We start from the raw sequence: 19,712 nt of genomic DNA, 5'->3' as shown, positions 1-19,712 counted from the left end.
TTAAGGCAATTTGATTTATCTTAAAAAATTTAGCCATTAAAACCTTGTGTGTCATCATTAAATGCATGTATGAATATGTATCATTACTAAATATAAATGCTAGCATGAGTTCAAAAGGGGTTAAAACACTAAATGAAAACATTTATTTACAAATGGCTCTGCATGAGCTCATATATATTTTTGCTTTGTTTGTTGGGTTGATTCTCATTAAACGTCTGAAGGGAAACAGTCTTATGATTTAGCTTGTTCATGATTCATGCTGAGGTATTTGTGGGAATTTCGCAAGGAGAAGAGAGAGGAAGAGAGGAGGGGGAACTTTCAGTGAGTGATGAAGTAACACGCTGGTGTTGCGCACACGTCTGATCAAAGTATGGCTCCACTCTGTCTCTACTGTAACATTCCACTGGCCACTCAACACTCGTGCCGTCTGTCTTGGTGTTATATCATTCCTCCTCTGCGTCATCCAGACTTTTGACATCAGTTGTCGTTTCTCAGCTAGTCGCTTTCGTCATGTCATGCAAGGCAACATCTTGTGAAGAAACTTTACCAATTTCAAGTTGGGTTTTGCAAATAACTTCACTTTTTTTCTACAAAATGACAGTTACCTTGTAGGATGCCACTTTTACAATTCATATCCAGTTGGTCTCATGATCATAAAAGGCTAAAGTTTTCTTTAAAGTATGTATAGGTATTTATGTAAATAGGTTTTGGCCAGCAAGAACAAATGTCTCATTGAGATATGTTTGGGCATTCTCATTAGAAGCTCGTCACATACTGATAGTTTGTCAGGTGCCCATTGTGTTGGTTTTTAATGTGGAGGGTACCCCCCCCCCCCCCCCCCCCCCCCAAGCAATACCAATGGACCTGCAGAGTTTACCGAGCTGGTAACATAAATAGCAGGATAGCAGGATGGGTAAACATCCATCCAGCCATCATCTGCCGCTAATCCAAGGGTCGGGTTGCTGGGGCAGCAGCTTTAACAGAGAAACCCAGACGTCTCTGTCCCCGGCCACTTCCTCCATCTCTTCTGGGGGGACCCCGAGGCGTTCCCAGGCCAGCCGAGAGACATAGTCTCTCCAACGTGTCCTGGGTCTTTCCCGGGGTCTCCTCCCAGTTGGGTAAACATGACACTTTGAAAAATCCTGGAAATTCTTTCCGTAAATAAAGATAATATTGACTATTTTACCAGTTGCACACATCAAAAACTGACACAAAGGGTTCTTGACACGAGCAGAGAATGACAATGTGATGGACTTTTTTTATTTTTTTTAATAAATCTTTGCATATAATTACTATTATTACTGACACAGCTCGAATACAGAAAACAACTCTGAGCAAATTCTCTTTTGCATGTATGCATGCATATGACACTTGACTGCTCAGTCTACAATGATTGACCCATTATTAAAGGACTTTTTTTTTAAATAAAAAAAAAACGTTAAACAATAGTTATAGAACAGTTTGTTTCTGATGATCAAAATATCAACTGGATACATTTCATAATAAAAATCATAACAAGCCCAAATAAGCTCGCTGCTTGTTCCGGATTGTGTGGTAAACCTCCCGTTGGGCTCCTCCCCTCCACTTCAGCCTCAGGAAAACCAGTCTTACACAATCATTGCCTCAGGTCCCCTGTCCATCACAGCCCTCCCCAGACCAGCCTCCATGCCCAGGCGGCATATATGAGCAGCAGCCTGCATGAAACTCACAGCTGCAGAGAATCCCACTGACTTTACACAACTTTTAGACAACTAGAGAACGGATTTGATAGCGGGCAAACCGGTAAGTGTCAATGTTTTTTTTAAATTAACACACACTACATGTTTCAGTTTATATCTACACAGCATCATATGTTAAATGGGTAATTTATGTATAATTACATGTATAATTTATGTCTAATTAATGTCTAAATTACAGTTATATCAACCCTTCGGTGTAAATGTTATTGTAGTGCCCACCCACTAAGGACACCTCTTCTCTTGAGGCGATTAATGTGGCTGTGTGTTTGTGGTCTTCCTCCTTCACAGACAGTAAACAATCATAGATGGAGCTGCTGAAAACCGCCCTCTTTATCGTCCTTCTTTCAACAACGTCTGCTAATCCAGTAAGATCACCACAATCACTGCAAGCTTTGGTCATCTCCCTTCTTTGACAAAAGTTTTGTTTTATTGTCGTGGAAAATGTATAAAGTGTAAATGTTATGATCCTCGTGATAAATGTGAGGTGGGATTATCTTTGTCAAGAAAAAGAAACTGCTGAAGCTTTTGTGTAGAGGCCGAAGTAAACAAACTCTTACATTAAATAAGACCACTGAATGTAGTATTACGGCCACTGAAAAGTATGAAAAGTTAACTTTTATAACAGATTTTTTAAAAATTACTGAGTAATGTAGCCTAACTTCTAAACAACTTAAATAAACACATTGACAAATATAATTAAGATGACATGAAAAGTGTTTTTTGCAGCATCCTAAACTTAGCAGAAGTTCTGTCATTTATTCTCACAAGAGGTTCACTGCAGGAAACGTGCCATCGAATGACTTATAAGCTTGTTAAAAAGAAACTATATGTAAGCATTTGAAATTCCTGTCCAACTTTGGGGACAAAAACCCATATTTTTACTTATTTTTTTTACCTTGGACATTTTTTGGTACTTTTAGATACTACTGCAATGTTAGTGACCCTTAAAAAGTCATATCTTTGCATATCTGTGTTAGTAAAAATTAATTATCTGCAATTTCATCATCAAATTAATTGCTAATCTCTTAAATTCACACACTTTTGCCCTACTTATTCATCTTGTTTTGTATCTTTTACTTCTAGACCTTGACTGAAAATCTAAAGAGGTTTTAGGTCACACTTATATAGAGATATGGAGTCTACGAGGTTTTCAAATTTTCAAGCACCATTATATGTTTTCTGCTGTATTGGTGAGCTCCCGTTGAGACATTATATGAATCTAATGGTTCAGAGCATAGTAGCCTGGACCCTAATATTATTTTCTGCCTTTTCATAGGTTGCATTTTCACTGACAGTGCAATAATCTGATAAAGTCATCCAGTTTAAATGTAAAATGGAAGAACAAAGAGAGAATGACACCCTTTCTTGACAGGATTCGAGTGCCAATGTTTGTCTCTTTGGCTTTCCCTCCACAGATCCGCCAGCATCAAGATGCTGATATCGCTGAAAAGGATCAGACACATGGATTGCTGAGTTGGATTAACAACATAGCTGAGGATTCATCAGAGTCCTCAGAAAACGAGTCCTCCGAGTCCAACGAGTCCTCCGAGTCCACTGAGGTTCTGACCAAGCGGCCCGAACTGATCATGACCACCACGGCAATGACGACCTTCACCTCAGGAGATGGGAGTACCTTCACCTCCGAACCCGACACGGTGAACACAGGCGGACCGACAATGCTGGTGATGGAGACGATCAAAACGACTATGTTTGAGCCAGAAACCATGACCATGCCTGTAGATCACACGTCACCGTGCACCTCTCTGTGTTTTACAGAGGAGACTCCAACACAGTCTCCTGTGACAGAAACTAGGGGAGATAACTAAGTGTAAAAATAAGCGTTAATCAATTTCTTATCTTTTACAAGAACTGGAACTAAAGTTAGATCAAGTGGGGGCTGGTTTAATCTAACTTAGGAAAGCAGAAGTTCTTAAGCATTTTCTCTAAATGCATCTTTTTGTAGCAATTTTGAAAATTAATGTGCACTTAACAATATCTGATAACTTTGCAGTTTTTGCAAGCTACTCATTAAAAAAAATGCTTACACATATCCAAAATTATGACTGGTGCTCTTCTTCTATATGAGAATCAATTTGTTGTTTAATTTGAAATACATGCATCATTACCTGCTAAATGTATGTTCACATGTACTATTGATGTGCCTTTTTTAATGTAACATGATTTTGTAGACCTGCAGTGCTTGAGCCATCAAACTCTCATAGACAAACCACTTAGATATGTTGATATAAGGTTAACATAAAAACTAATCTGTGGCTTGTTTGCACGTTTCCTCAACCTTTATGGAGCCTTTGGTGGTTGGTTCTATGTACTGTGCAAAAGAAATAAACTTTTTCCACAAAGATATGCAAAAATACTGATTCATTTTCAGGTCCCAGGATGTTCTGGAGTCACACCTGGTTAAAACAAGGAGATTTTTTAGATTTCTTCCCAAAAATGCAACGTAAAACACGTTAAATTTGCATTATAACTTAACAAAACAAAAAGTTGCTCTTCTCCAAGTGGTATCCGGTTTATGCATGCCACAGCATTGTGTTTATAGACTGTGGAGGGTGTGTCGACTTTGTCTTGTTGTTTGTACATGCCGACAATGAATTATTGCCACAGTGGATAGTTTGATTATGGGTTATAAATTTATCTTTCCCCTGATTAGACTGAGCACAAGAGGCAAAAACAATACCTTAAAGTTTTTGGTTTGTATCGGTTTTAAATTCATGTTGTTAGCTGGACCAATAAGCTTAACTGTCTTATACACAACATAAGATGTTCTATTAAAGAAAAAAGTTCTTAAAAAATGTGTCGAACACCACAGAGATTTCAGAATGAAATATGATAGATTATAAGACATCGTTACCGCATTTTGACACACTCAAAATGATATACTATGACATCATAGTGGGAGTTGGAGATAATGTTTTAAACAAGCCACAGCATGAAAACTGTCAACATGTGAAGTTAATAATACTTGTGCCCCAGCACTTAAGTTGATATTACTTTGAGATATAAACTTACAACCCACATTGACATTTATATAGATAAAAGCCTTATGTCCATGTCTCGATGAGTGAGAGCTGGTTTTGGTGGAGTGAAAGGAGGCTATACAATATGACACAGATACCTTCACTGTTATTGCATTATGCTGTTTTTTTTAATTAATTTTTTTAATTAATGTGTTGGAGTTTTATGTTATGGACCAAAATAAGAAAAACATCCCTTATACAGGGGGGAAGCTCCTTGATTCAGCCGTTCCTGGTTCGAGTCCTGGCCCCGGGCCCTTTGCTGCATGTCCGCCCCTGTTGAGTCTATTCTTAGACACAACAGGGCAAACTGTTTCTTAGCCTACATGTGAAATTTTTTCCAAGAGGGGTTTCTGAAGGTAGTTAAGCAGGAAGGCGGGCAAAGAGAGTGAGAACTATTACCATTACTGCTGCTGTCGGAGTCCGCATTCTGTCACTTTCTCCTCCCACTTACTGCTCTTCACACTTTATTCTTTGTTAATTTACATTATAATGCTCATAGATTTCCTGTTTACTTTGTGTGATTTCACTGTGTCATAAAATGTTGTACCGCGATCCCATGTGGACCAAGCGGTTAAGAAGATGGATGGATGGATAAAATGTTGTCTGAGGTGGGTGTATTTGCCCTTTTTAAAGATATTTCAGTTGCTTATTTCCATCTAGTGGAGAAGATCATCCACTACAGTATATGTCTGCTGAGGTTTACAAACAGGTTCTGGGCCGATGAGGGCCTGTAGGCATTTTTATTGCCTGGAAGACCTCATTCAATCGACAAATCTATGTTTGAAAATGATTATACAGTACATGCCACAAGATAAAAAACTACTTTCTAAAATTAGTTCATTTTTTTCACATATTTTGGCTGTTAAAAGATAAAAGCCAAAGATAAACTTACTAAAGCAGCATAGAGTTAATATTTATGCCAATATATGACCCTGTAATATTTAAACATAGCCTATTTTATTGAAAAGGTAATGGCAGAGATGCATCAAATATCTAACACATTGTCCATATAAATAATATTGCCAACAGTCTATATATCATGTTGTGAAATATTACTTTAAGGTAAACACTAGACATTTGTGCTAATATATATATAAATAAAATGGACCAGACTCAGTGAATAATTCCCTATGTAGACCAATGAGCAGTGCTGGCCAACATGTCATCGATCATCAGGTAGGAACCTCGTTTCATTTATGTTTCGTCTAGGGGGGCCCATGACTCCTCCAGGAGGCTAGACAGTGATCCCAGAGTCACTCCCCTAATGCCAGCCATCACTGCTCCTCACACCACTTTCCTTTCTTTTTCCCAACCACAAACTACCCCAGCCTTTCACCAACTGCACACCAGTCATAACGGATACAAACCCTGGTTCGGGTGGGGGGTAGAAATAGAAGAGGCAAAGATAAGTAGGAATGAGATACAAACCCTGTTTTGGGTAGGGGGTAGAAATAGAAGAGGCAAAGATAAGTAGGAATTAGATACAAACCCTGTTTTGGGTGGGGGGTAATGAACGTAAATAGGGCACCAGAGGTGGAGGCACGACAAGACACACTAGCAGATTTAGCAGACAAATTCAACTAAATAATCCTACAATCACTTCAAATGCCAGCAAAAACAAGGCCATACAGGCTAATTTACCTAAAATGGCCGCCTGGTTTCAAAAGGCTCACATGGGCCACACCCTCCACTTAATACATCCTGGATTTCTTCCTTGCTTCTTCCAAGAGTCTGTTTACCCTAAGTGTTTCCCCTGCTGGGCCCCCAGCCACTACTGCTTCTTCTAATCCAAATCCACTGACTGGACTTTACTGCCTCATCTGACACTTCCTTCACTATTTTCCTCACACTCTGTCCACTTACACCCAACTCCCTCAACAATGAGACAACAAATCCTCTACATCCTACTTCCACTGGACAGATGCTAACTTTCCATCCTCTTCTGCCCCCAACTCCACATACCTAAGCTTTTTCCTTTCATATGCTTCTACTACTAATTCCTCCCAAGGAACAGTCAGCTCTATGAAATAGACTCTCATTCTACTCCTGGACCATACTATATCAAGCCTTAGACTATATCAGGCCTTAGACTATATCAGGCCTTAGACTATATCAGGTCTTAGATTTGTAGAGGCTATTTCTTGGGGAACAACAGGCTTTAGATATGTTTCTTTAGAGGTAACATTGTGACGTGAGGTAAAACACACATATTGCTCTGTTGTTGTGTATTTCTTGAAATCATGCAGCATGCTAATATTTACATTAAAATGTCGAATGTGATGCAAGAGCAGCATCTGTCTTGACACATCTTTACCTGTCTCGGTGTTCCTCCTGAGGGGCTTCACAACCGCAGTCTGATGGTGCTGACACTGCGAAACCTGTAATCAGTCTGCATTTTTTGGTCTATGCTGTGTTTGAGAGGAGGGAGGGAATTAAAAAGATGAGAAGATTGAGTCGAGACAGAAGCTAGATATTTCTCCTTGCATGGTTGTATTCAACATTTCTACCTGTTAGTAGACAAGAAGGAAGAGTTGCAGGGTGGAACAGGTTTATATTCAGGACAGTGACGATATGGGCCTAAAACAATGTCTGAGAAGCCATAACATTAAAAGCACCTGTCAGATATTGTGTTGGTCCTTTTAACTGATTTGTATTGGCTTGGAAATAGGACCTCTAGGGGTGTCATGTAGTGTCACTTCTGCCCTCATACTAATCTACTAGTGGTGCAACGGATCATCATTGGTCCGTGATCCGTTCAGATCAATATCTTCGGTTCGGCACCCATGTGATCCGCGGATTGATTTATGAAAAAAAAAAGAAAGTTATGCGCATGTTCAGTCCACTCACAGCGTGGTCATGGCGAGCGGAGGAACGGAGTCATTTAATTCCCCTGAATGGGGAAAAGAGGTTAGTGAATAAAACTGTGACGGTGTGCAGACACTGTGGCAGAAGAAAGTCAAATGACAGGAAACACATCAAGCATGGCCTCGTATTTGAAGCAACATCATCCCGGTTTAACTGACAGGAGTGAAAATATATCACCGCGGCAATTATGCAGCCCCTTGTTGCACAATCCGACCTGTTAAAGCATCACAAACGCGTTGGGTGTGTTTATAGGTGCAGACATGAGGCCAAATTCGGTTAAAGAAGGAAATCTGCCTTTTTATGTTGCACTTTAAGTTGTTTTTCATTAATTATGTTAAAAAGAAGATATTATGCCTTGTGCATACTAAGATGATTTTATATATTTTAATTTGATAACTTTAGACCGAACTTATGTTTATTTGTCTTGTCTTTTTATTCCTTTTTTTGCTGATCCGACAAATGATCCGATCCGTGACTCTGATCTGCGAAACGATCCGAACCGTGAGTTTTTTTATCCGTTGCACCTCTATAATCTACATAAATATCAATTAGAGTGACGGTATGAAAATACTTGAGTAAGTGGTAGCAAGGAATAATAATACAGGATTATTTTTGTTGCATTCATAAAGGAAATCCAGTCCATCTAATGCCAAAGAAAATAAAGCAAGAGGAGTTGAGAGTTCAACCAGCTCTTGGTATGATAACTGCTATGTCATTTCACACTGTTAGGGATGGGTTGCCACACCAAACACTACTGCTGGAGTTTTTGCTGCAATTTAATGTCAAGAAAGCCTACTCTGAACATAGCTTGTAGATGTTCCCATCTTTTGTTTGACTTGACAACAAAACTCTCACAACAGTTAGCTTTTAAAGCGTGGACAGGTATTTTGTCTTGTTTGTTTCTGCTTTGGCCCTGTGATGGACTTGTGAGCTGGTATAAAAAATGGATGGATGGATGAACAGGCCTCTCAAACAGTCAAAGCTGTTGTAGGAAGAGGCAAAACAAATAAAAAACTAAACTGGCAGAAAATATGGCAGAGGGTTCTAGCTATACACAGGAAAATGGACTGACCAAAACCGGCAAAATAACGTCCATACAGCACAGGCCTTCTGTTGAATCTGTTAAAAAATCCATTATCTCATTAAAATACGGACAGATAACGTCTTAAAAGTATTCAAACAAGCATGTTTTAACATTCACCTATTCTTCCAGAAATCGTTTCTCACTCCATCCTCCATTCATATCCAGCACCGTCCATCGCAAACAGTAAGGATGAGCATCGAGCTCCCAGTAGTTCGATTCCGTGTAACTGTTAATTGGCCTGCCTAACAATCCCATTTATAGGTTTTGCTAACGTCTGACACATTTATGCGATGACGTCATGTGCACGCTCAGTATTTTGGCTCAGAATGTTTCCAACATGGCGTTGAGGCAGAAGCGCCCCAAAGTTTGGTTTTATTTCACCAAAAAAGCAACACGTTTAGAGCTTTAATCACATCAAAGGGGGAAATACCTCCAACATGGTGAAACATTTGACCACACAGCAAGCAGTTACTTTGCATTAATTTAAAGTCTTTAGCACGCTGCTAAGCGATGGCGACAACCCTTACGGGGGAGTTTGTGGCACGGCGTTTTCTGTCTCAAAAGTCCCAGGTAACGTAAAACTTCCAGGTGCTGTTGATTGTAATAATATTAGCGACATACTGTATGAGTAATTTCCATCTGATATTAACATTTAGTTGACGAGGACGGCAAGAGTGAGGCAGGCTCAGAGGCAGGCTCCCACATACCTGTAGCTACCCCTTTCATCAAGGCAGGGAAAAGTAAAATTACGAAAATAGGCGAAAATAGATGAATGTCACCGAGCAGTTACTAGATTTGTGGTGAAAGGTTTGCACCCTTTTCCCACGGTGGAAGCCCCTGAATTTCGGTAGGATATTTTGCTGCTTATTGTCTGGCATGGCTCAACTGAAAATTAGAATAGTCTAAATGTTGGTGCATACTTGAAATGAAAGTGTTACTGCAGCCAAAGCCATTTGTATTATATTTAACTGGATGAAAATCGATAAGAGAACCAATAAGGAACCGAATCGATAAGCGATATTGATAATGGAACCGGAATTGCTAAATTCTGAACAATTTCCATCCCTAGCAAACAGGCAGAATGATGTCTCTGGTGAAATTTTTATTCCTACAACACCGCCACCTAAAGGCCAAAGTTACAAAAAAACCTGCCCTTAATTCTTTGGAATGTATTTCAGATGTTGAATTTGCAAAAACAACATGACACGAATAGGGGTATTTCCTATGTCTAAGTGTGCAACAGTTTACCGCCTGACTTTCTACGGAAAATTTGATCGTATTGCATGTGTAAATTCGCACTTCTAAATTGTGCTCTAAGATTTGTAATCCGTGCAAATAGTTTTTTATTCATTTTTTACTGTGTTCCCACAGATATGTCAATCATGCACACAATTTGGATGATAACTTTCTTCTTCTGAGTGCAAAGAACAAGTATTATTGTGTTCAGGAGCTCACTGGCGCTGCCCAGATGTAGCTGCTATACCTTATCGTCTCTGACGAGTCAATGATCTGCATGGTTTCACTTTCTAGTATTGGCTGACCAAGGGGACAAAGCAAAACAATAGCAGTCGATTTGAGGTACTATCTGCAATGGTAAATTAAATCCATTATGATATGCAACTGTCATTGGATCCAAAAGCTGACTGGACCGCAGACATCAACCTTGAAAAGCGGGGCAGAGAATTACCTGCCAACTGTCTTGTAGACGGTAAAATCAATCTCCTCAAATTTTATCTGTGAGTTTTTGCTGTCAGTTTCATAGACTCCGAGTGAGATGTTGTGGTCGGACAATCTGTGTATCTGTAAAGAGAAACTGCTACCCACAATTTGAGCCTCGACCGCAGCATCCTCATTGGATTTAACTGTGTACCAATACCTACCATGTGTAGCTGAAGCCAATAAATACTTAATAAATACTACTACCACACAGTCATTTGACATGGAACTGAATGGAGATTAATCACTTTCACATTGCATTCAAAAGCCAGATGATAGTGGCTGACAATGAGTTTTTTGACTAGTCTCGACTTTGCCTAATATTTTGATCATTTTCAGTCATTTTGTGTATCACTGTTTTGCGACTCTCCCATGTCTTGCTTACTATATTGACTTATGCCTCTATTTGCCAGATTATTCAGCTAAAATAAAAATAGAAACATATCGTATCTTTTTATATGAAAAAGAACTTTATTTATATTTTAGAAATGGTACAATATGATACATTACAGTAACAACATGGGACAAACAACATGTAGTGTTGGTAGAAACTGTGCAAATGAACAGGACTGTAATGGATGGATGTGTGCTGGACTAATACCTGACTGAACTCTGTAATGGATAGTAAGTTTCTGTCTTTATATCCTTTTATCTACACCAGCAAAATTTCATATCAGCGAGCAAGAAAGCTTAGCCACAGTGGCAGCAAAGTTATGGCTTCAAGTTAATTCTGTTATGCTCAAAAGAATTACAAGTATTTAGATTACCTGTGTTTGTTTCTTTATTTCAGAAGCACAAAACAGTGGTTTGCATATAGCAGTTATTGATTAATGTTTAAATGCATGTCATGCTGGTGTCAGATATCAGTCTTTGATTTTGTATCTTTCTTTGTTCTTTCCCAGTTTTGACTTTGTACCTTACAGTAACATTAACAAGGAAAGGGGAGGGGAGGAAGCAAAGATGATGAGGTCGGTTAACCTCCTGTTGCAGGTAGCAGTCGTCTTTTTTAACCTCTTTCCCCCTGCAGCATCAAACATGGGGCTTGTTAGTACCACTAGACAACAGAATGCACAAGTTACTGGTTTATTTGAATAAACCCACAGGAAAACCGTTTGTTTTGTTAAAGATACACAGAAATATTGGCTGAACACATTGAAATCATTAATAATTAAGCCGTGGTTTTCCCTGTTTGACCCCGCAGAGGAAGTGGCTCAGGATGGAGGTCCTCACACCTGGATACAGCTCTTAATGTGATTACGACACCATCATCCACTCCATTTCCTGAGTTGGTGGGGCTTATTTGGCAGCAATTACCACTGGCATATCAGTTGTGGTGTCAGGTGCTGCCCCTTCCTCATCTGAGTCACTCTCAGCACTGTCACTTTCATCGGAATCGCTGTCGGCAGCTCCTGGTGTAGCTGTGGCCTCCTCACTGCTCTGGCTCGCCTCGTCCTCAGACTCCTGGCTGGCACTGGCGCTGTCGCTGTTGGTGCTGGCACTCTCCTCTTCCTCTTCCTCTTCCTCCGGAGTACTGCTGCTTTCACTCTCGCTGGTCGTGGCGTCACTGGTGCTCGTGCTCTCCTCCTCTGGAAGGGAGGCCTGGCGGGGGCTGATGTCCTGAGATAAGCCAGAGGAGGCATCCAGGCCCTGGCTCTCTACCTCAGGGGTGCTGGTGTCCTCCTCAAGGAGATCCGAGTGGACCTGAAATGCCTGGAGATCAGAGGGGAAATGTGAGAAATTGTTTATTTGAAAGTCCACAGTACATACAAAACTGCACTAGAGGGAAAAAAAAGTTTTGTTTTAAATCTATAGATTTGATAGAAAGAGCTGACCTGTACCTTGTACGCTTTTGGGGACTTCTCCACCTCGTTACCGTCCATCATGTCGTAAGCCACCTTTTTCCCTATGCCAACAATCTCATAGGACTTGTAGGGAGCGGGGATCTTGTGGTAGGATTTCTCTTCTACATAAATGATCGACTTGTAGTCACCGGGATAGCCTCCCAAACTGTCACCACGGCCAGAATCAACATCAGTGACGATGGTAGGCAAGATGGTGTCTGCTGTGGTTTCAGCTATGGGTTCCTCTGTGACAACCACAGGGCTGACGGTGACGGATGCGGGAGTGGAGGACTCCCCTGACTCTGAGTCTGAGCTGTCACTGGATTCATCTTCCTCTTCTTCGGCTTCCTGAAGCAACAAGTTTTAAAATTACTAGCTTGTCATCGTTAGCTGAAAGTTGTTCTATTGACCAATCAAATGGCTTATATTTGTACTTTATAGGTCATAGCAAGGTTTTTCGTTTTGACAGACTCAATATATTCTTAGTTCAGGTTGCACAAACTTGCACAAACAAAGCTTATATTAAGTACAGATTAAAAGATGGGACTTCCGACCATGTGTCCATGTGTTCATTTTAAATGGGACGATTGCTACAAAGAAACTTTATGGAGTTTTAAATAGGATGTAAAAGCCAGAATAGTGTGAGACTGATAACAGATCACTCCATGCAGCTGCTTCTACTGCATGTCTCCATCATTGCTAGGACATATGAGACCTAGGGATCAACAGTGCCTGAGCACTGAGATACAGCCTAACAGCGATAGCCCTGTCTTTCATTTTTCTCGATTTAACCCCCCTCTTCCACTCCAACTTATCTGGCATCAAGAAACATAGCATCACTTTTTATACAGTGTGTGATAAGACAATTATCCTCCTTCATCCTGGACCTTGGACATTCCCTTCTGTTTTTGGTCCTCTTTGATATTCCAGAAGCAAACAACAACCTCTGTTCCTGTTACACTCTGATATGGGATTGAAAACTTTAAAGTATTGCGAGTGCAACATTAGCAATTGTTAGCTAACATTGCTAACTCACCAGCAAACTGGTTCAGTTCTCCAATATTTCTCCTCTAATTGCATCTAAATTTTGTCTGGTGGATAATATTTCTCCTAATGCTTGTTTTTTCCTGGTCTCTTAAGCTCATATCAGGCTCATAATTACAAGGCTGTGTCTGTCATGCATGTGCATTTTCATTTTAAATCTTTTCAGCATCAAAACTCCCGTATATTTCCTATTGTAAAGTTTGTTACGTTTGCTTTCTCAACCTTGTGCTACATTCCTAAATTGCTAAATTCCGATACTATAATGGCTCTAAAAGTCGATGTAGTGCATTGAGGCCTGTGGGCATATTTATTTTTTTTAATTCTTGCTACATGTTCTTACTCTTTGAATAACTGGGGTTGCTAAGCTAAGTGGAAAAAATTAACATGGTGAGAAAAAAATGGTAGAACAGTGAAACCAAAACACAGGATGAATCAGTTCACAAATAAGAGCGATATTTAGAAAATGTTTTCATTGTACTCACATTCTCCTCTGCTTCATCATCGTCATTGTCATCATCATCACTGTCGTCACTGTCAACAGAGGCAGTGTCTGGGGTTGGAGTGGCGGCTGTGTCGCCAGCTTTCACCTGTACTGGAGCCTCTGGTGCTGCCACCTCCTGCAGAAACCAGCGACATGTAAAGTTGAAAAACTTCCCCAGAATTGTAAGACGCAGACATTAAACTGAAACATTTTCACTGCTTATTTTTAGGCTTCGTACCTTGTCCTCATCTGAAGTATCACTGCTCTCGTCTGAGCCAGCCGCAGCTGCTGCTACAACATTCTGCAAGATCAGAGATGCAGTAAACATCATTAAACCTCCTTTTACCTTTCAGTGATTTAAAAAAAAAAAACTTGTTTTTCTTGTCATGTCCCCAGAAAGTGGTTCTGAGCTGAATTATTATTCAGGAAAAAATGTGCTGAGGTTGAAAGCTTGTCGACAGATTTTAGAGAGAACTTCATGAAAAATGTGTAGAAAGCTCTTATCTGACCAACATGAGAGCAAAACATCAAAAAGAGAGTCCTGTAGGACATCAACATTTACAATTAATTGGTTTAATTTAAGATAATAAATCCATTTGATAAGAATGAATATTAAAGCTTGGACTGCTACTGTACAGCAGCTACTGTACTTCTCAATTAATTGAATAATCAAAATCACAGCAGATCATTATAATCTGAAAACTGTCATAAAATCAGCCATCGACTTTAAAATAACATAAATATTAAAACATAACTATTTTACTTTTTTTATATTATTACTTTTTCTGCTCTGTGAGTTTTTCCACTTTCATACTTTTATATACTTTAATGTTTTTAGTTTGGAGCTTATATATTTTCCGCTTACTTTCTATTTAATATTGAAACTACGAAACCCTGGATATGCAGGGAATCTGTGGTTTTTAGGGGCTCTCCTAGGTCTGGAGTTCAGAGGCACTGATAAGGTTGAAAGGGAGTAAAGATGATAAGACACAGCAGACTGAGATCAACAGAATGGTGTGAAAACAAAATAATAAAAGTGTAAATGAAGGAATATTTTACCTGCACAGGTGCTGCTCTTGCCTGAGAAACAGCTGGAGCAGCTGGTCGCCTCACCTGTGGACAACACAAATACCATGAAAGGCTCACTGTCTCCCCTTCTGTCACCACCTCTTCAGCCCTTAACTCCTTTTAAATACTCACCACTTCCTCTGAGCTGTCTGAACTGCTGCCAGAAACTTTTCTCGCCTAAAAGTAAAACAGCACCAAATTAAGTAAATGTACCAAAATAAATGATAAAAATCAACTCAAATTTATGGTAAAAGTGTCGCATGAAATTATGTATGCTCTGAATTTACCAAATTTTATCTAAGAGAAGGCAGACTCACCGGTCGGCAGAGAACTGTGGCGAAGAGCAGAACAAAAACAACAGCCACTTTCATTGTGTCACAGTTTGGTGCCTGAAGTGGAGAGAAAAAGTTGACAATAAAACATCGCTGTATCACAATGTACAGCAATTAAACATAATCACAATACGCCAAGCTCCTCCATCTCCAAAATATTGTCTGAAGGTCATAACTTCACAAGAAACACAATGACATGTCAAACGTAAAACAAGCTCACGTCTCTCACCCAAATTCCTTCCTAAAAATGGAGGCTGCATGGTCACATGACTTCTATCTAGCCTCGGTATGTCACAGGAAGTCATTAAGGCCTTAATTATAGACCAAAATGAGCAGTTAAATATATCCAATTCAATATAGTTAAACATTTTCTCTGTCATCAGAGACAGAAAATCACATCACTTAGAAACGTGGTTTCTTAAACTATGAGGCAGGAGGTTTCCGGCTGATTCGGATCCAAAAGATGTGAGAAAATAATAGGTATGATTGTGAAAAAGCTGAAATTAGTTTGTGGGCGTTGGGATTGAAAGAGTAAAGTATGGGGTGGGGGGGCTACTTCAGTCTGAGTCTAGTTTACGTTTCCATTTGACATTCTGCATTATGCTCATGTGAAGAAAAAAAAAAAATCAGACATCAATGCATTTTATGCCATAGTTCTGTGACAGAAATAAGAAAAATAAGAAGAAATCCTCACAAATTATGTGCTCTTACTTGAGCTGGAGCATAGAGTGCATTTGTTAGGACTAATTTCAGTTGTGGATTAACATTTTCATAAGAATAGTGTGGTTCATTGTTGATTTTGGTCTTTTGATGGCATTTGTTGACGGTGGACTATCATTTTTAACACTTTTCCCAACAGTTATTAAATGATGTGATAAGCTGTTGAAATCCATTTCTTTTTTTCCTCTTTCTGCTCGCTGTAACACGTTTCTTATTTCTGTGCTGTGGGAGGAACAGATTGGGTGCCTGCTTCTATCTTTAATGATGGACTCTTCCTATAGTGTGTAATTCACGAGGTTATAACTGGAAAGCCACATAGCAGGCAAATCATGACAGACGCCCATAAGACTATATGCGTATTTTTGGACATCTGACTTTATGAGGATTTGGTTTAGTGTTTGACCTAGACACATTTTTCGTTGAGCTATTTGAGAAGGAAGTCCTGGTTTTAGAGTTAAAACGATCTCCAAAAAGTGCAGCAGCAGGAATTGTCACTGTGTATGTGAACTTATGTGAACTCTGAATTGTGAGGACCAAGTTTGAGACCTTCAAAACGGGGATAGTCTTGTCTGGTGTTCAGTTTTCCTCAAAAAGGCTGTTTGAGTTGGTTTGAGGGTTAATGTGATGAGAAAGTCAGAGTGATCGGTTAGCTATGATGCTATGGTGGCTAAAAGCGTGTTTTCTAAAATTCAATATTTTAGAGTTTTCTCTAATATTTCAAAAGTTTTCTGAAATACAATATTCTAGAAAACTCTTATTTTCTTTTTTTTTGCTGAGAAGTAGACAGGACTTTTGATCCCTTCATGTTTGTACGCTACAAACTGCTGCTAGCTTTAGCTTCTCGTTCACTATTAGCTGCAGTAAATAAGATGCTAAAGCTAGCTAATTAGCATAGCTAAAATAAAAATAATAAAAAGTTGGCGGTGGCCAGTGGAGACATCCTATATCCCATATGTTTGATGGTGCCTGTTTAATGCACTTTATATGAAGATAACTGAAATTAAAGTTAGTCATAGCAATTTGTTTGAAAGCACCTGCACTATAGGCTACTTCTTTTTGGATGTTTGGACCTAAGCCTTTAGATTAGGATACAGGTAGGAAACAGAGAAAATGAGGAGGACTTTGGTAACAAAGATCCTCAGTTAGGTCCATTATGATGCCTCCAACTGTCTCAGGTACAGGTGAGAGAAGAACTCCAACATAACATGTTATTACTTACAGATAGACATCAATTTTGCTCAGTGTTCACTCAGTTTCTTTCTTATAAGGAACATTTAAACTTTAGTCAGATATAATACAGAGAAATATGGCTATTTTAAAGTTTGATTGAGACATTATTCTAAATTTAAATCTCTGCTGGACTGAAGTTTTGAAAAAGACAGTGGACTTTGCAGGAATTTCCCCTAGGTGGGGGTTGTAAGTGTGGTTAGTTGGCGCCGGCCCTGGTGATGTGACTCATTAATTAAGTTAGTTTCCTGCTGCCCATAGGTTCCTGTCCCTACCCTTGTTGTCACTGAGAGATTAATTAAACAAAGCTGCTCTATAGCTTTAGCTTCAAAACATACAAAGACAATAAAATAACTCAAAATAACTGTAATAAACTAGAGAAACTTTACAAAAAGAATAACTGGCAATTTTGTGGGTTTAATTTATAATTTGTAGCCTTGTTATGGCATATGTGAAAATTCAACTAAAATTTTAGTTGAAAATAACTCTTTAATTGATTTTTTTGAAGTTTTTGAAGAAAAATGTAAACTTTATTTTGATTTTCAGTGTTGCAAGAAGCATTCAAACAGGAATATGTTCTACATGCCAACAAATTCTTTCAAAACCATCGTCTTTGATTCCTGCCAGAGCAACCTCTAGTTATATGGTTCCAGCTTCTCTAACTGCAGCTTGGCTGCAGAGTTTAGCTCCTATTCAGGCAGAAGAACATAAATTAGATGAAGCACTGACACTGGGTTTTAAAGTTTGGTGATGGTTATGTTTCTTTACTACATCTTTTTTGAAAGGTAACATTGGGATTATGTAATAGAAAACCGTCTTTAGCAAACTGTTGATATCTTGTCGGGAGCATAGTGCTTTATAGAATAATATTGCTTGTTCTATTAGTAAAAATATCCTTTGATTAAACTGAAAGGTGAACTAAAAATAGAAAAGACATTGCAGGAATGGACAAATGCATGTAGCAAATCTTTAACTCATATCAACATCTCATATGCTAAAAAAGATAATTCCAGGGTCTTGTAATTAACTAGAATTACCTCTCACACAAGCAGGGTTGCAGAAAAACATCAACAAAGCATCTTATACTCTAACATCGAAGCATCTAACATATTAATTCTGACCTTGTTTGCAGTCGAAGGAAGCTTCAGGTGTTCAGTGGCCGCTGCAGATGTTTTTCTTAAGTTTATCTCCTGGGTTTTCCTTGAATGTTGGTCACTGCCCAGAGATGCTGCTGTCGAAAGCGAGGCTCCTGGTTGGCTTATAAACCCTACAGCCTCCAGCAGCAGCCAATCATTGCACAGCTCGTGATGTCATGAGGTTAACCGCTCCGTGGTCCACCTCTCTCCTCTCTCTCCCACTCTTCCTGTGGTTGGTGGTGTGCTGTGTTGGTGTGTTGGCACACACACACTCAGACAGACAGAATGCAAAGACAAACACATGGACATGCAGACACGTACAGCCCAGACAGAAGCATGTGAACGCACTCCTTTTTTTCCTCTTTCTTTCACACACACTCTTACCCACTGTGTGTGAAGTTAATTTAAGGACATGTAGTGACAAGTTCAGGGGAAAAACAGCAACATATAGAAGTAGGTGGTATGACAGTGATTCAGCTTCCTCACAGACAGCAGAAAATCATCTGACTGAGGTCTCTCTGGATAATTGAGCATTTGTCTGCAACACCAGACTGGTTTGTCTAAACTGTCAACCAAAAGAGAGCTTTTATTCTCTATGTGCGTATATGCATAACCTCCAGTGCCAGAACTATAAGAGAAAAGATGAAATATGCTAAGTTTATGAATTAATTAAATGAAACAATTCAATTACAATTACAAATTAAATTACAGTTTCCCCTTTATTAAAGGGAACTTTAATATTTAAGTGAAAACTGTCCAGTGTCACGATCTTTGCAACTGTTTTTAGGGGGTTGCTTTCACACTTCACAGTTTGGTCTGGACTAAAATTACAGGTGTGGGATAAATCCTGGAACACAGTCTATACCGAACCCAAGTATGGACCAACAGAAAGAGCTGAGTCTTGTTCTGCAGCAGTCTTATCCATGGTTGTGTTTGTTTCTGTTGTGAAACCTTTTTTAAGGATGATTCCGCCTTTTGGACCATTTGTAGTAAGTTATGGCAAACTATCGTCAAAACTAGAAAGAGAAAACTGAGTTGCAACAGCACTTGGGGAGAGGAGACTGGGTTTATCTTATTTACCGAAACAGACTCCCACTCAGCTCAGTAGTCTTTACTGAAAGTAAAGATACTTTGCCTCACATACTTGTGTCTTTAAAGTAGTCTGAATCAAGTTTAGAGTTCATGGTTTAATCAATGACTGCAAGATTTCCAGGTACTGTGTCTGTAAAATAAGGCCAAATCATCAGCCACCGTGCTTTACAGTTGATATGAGGTTTTATGTTGATATATATAGTTGGTATAGAATAATGCATAGCACCTCAGTGCATTGCATTATGACCACTTTGGTGTCATCTGTCATCTTAAGTCCCTTGAGATGACAATTGTTGTAATTTGGCGCTATATAGATAAAACTGAATTGA

The 19,712-nt window shown here is 39.2% G+C and overlaps 1 protein-coding gene and 1 long non-coding RNA gene across 4 annotated transcripts; one reads left to right on the top strand and one right to left on the bottom strand.

Moving 5' to 3' along the window:
- The first annotated feature begins 1,706 nt into the window (after positions 1–1,706).
- Positions 1,707–3,219, top strand: LOC140276967 (uncharacterized). Its single transcript, XR_011909061.1, has 3 exons — positions 1,707–1,782; positions 2,032–2,104; positions 3,155–3,219. It is a non-coding gene; the product is annotated as an uncharacterized lncRNA (long non-coding RNA).
- Positions 3,220–10,891: 7,672 nt separating this feature from the next.
- Positions 10,892–18,397, bottom strand: spp1 (secreted phosphoprotein 1). 3 transcript variants are annotated; one of them, XM_072372160.1, is made up of 8 exons: positions 18,277–18,397; positions 15,194–15,270; positions 15,009–15,053; positions 14,868–14,921; positions 14,047–14,109; positions 13,810–13,941; positions 12,275–12,631; positions 10,892–12,152 (listed from the first exon to the last, which is right to left on the bottom strand). In XM_072372160.1, the coding sequence occupies exons 2-8, from the start codon at positions 15,245–15,247 to the stop codon at positions 11,739–11,741; spliced, it is 1,119 nt and encodes a 372-aa protein (XP_072228261.1). In that variant the 5' UTR covers positions 15,248–15,270; positions 18,277–18,397; the 3' UTR covers positions 10,892–11,738. The 3 variants fall into 3 exon arrangements, with proteins under 3 accessions (XP_072228261.1, XP_072228263.1, XP_072228262.1); XM_072372162.1 differs by having other exon boundaries at positions 12,281–12,631; XM_072372161.1 differs by having other exon boundaries at positions 15,194–15,265.
- Positions 18,398–19,712: the final 1,315 nt, after the last annotated feature.

Source organism: Leuresthes tenuis, unplaced genomic scaffold (genome assembly GCF_036924035.1).
Source record: "Leuresthes tenuis unplaced genomic scaffold, fLeuTen1.0.hap1 SCAF_19, whole genome shotgun sequence".
In the NCBI taxonomy this organism is placed as follows: domain Eukaryota; kingdom Metazoa; phylum Chordata; class Actinopteri; order Atheriniformes; family Atherinopsidae; genus Leuresthes; species Leuresthes tenuis.
The sequence above is the reverse complement of the archived record's forward strand: the minus strand, read 5'-3'. Positions and strand labels throughout refer to the sequence as shown.

Bases quoted from the DNA above. Each gene is read 5' to 3' on its own strand.
- spp1 (XM_072372160.1), bottom strand. From the start codon at position 15,247: ATGAAAGTGGCTGTTGTTTTTGTTCTGCTCTTCGCCACAGTTCTCTGC. The intron at 15,054-15,193 runs GTGAGTCTGCCT...TTTTACTTTTAG, and splicing joins CCACAGTTCTCTGCCGACCG to GCGAGAAAAGTTTCTGGCAG. The intron at 12,153-12,274 runs GTCAGCTCTTTC...TCTGATCTCCAG, and splicing joins CAAAAGCGTACAAGGTACAG to GCATTTCAGGTCCACTCGGA.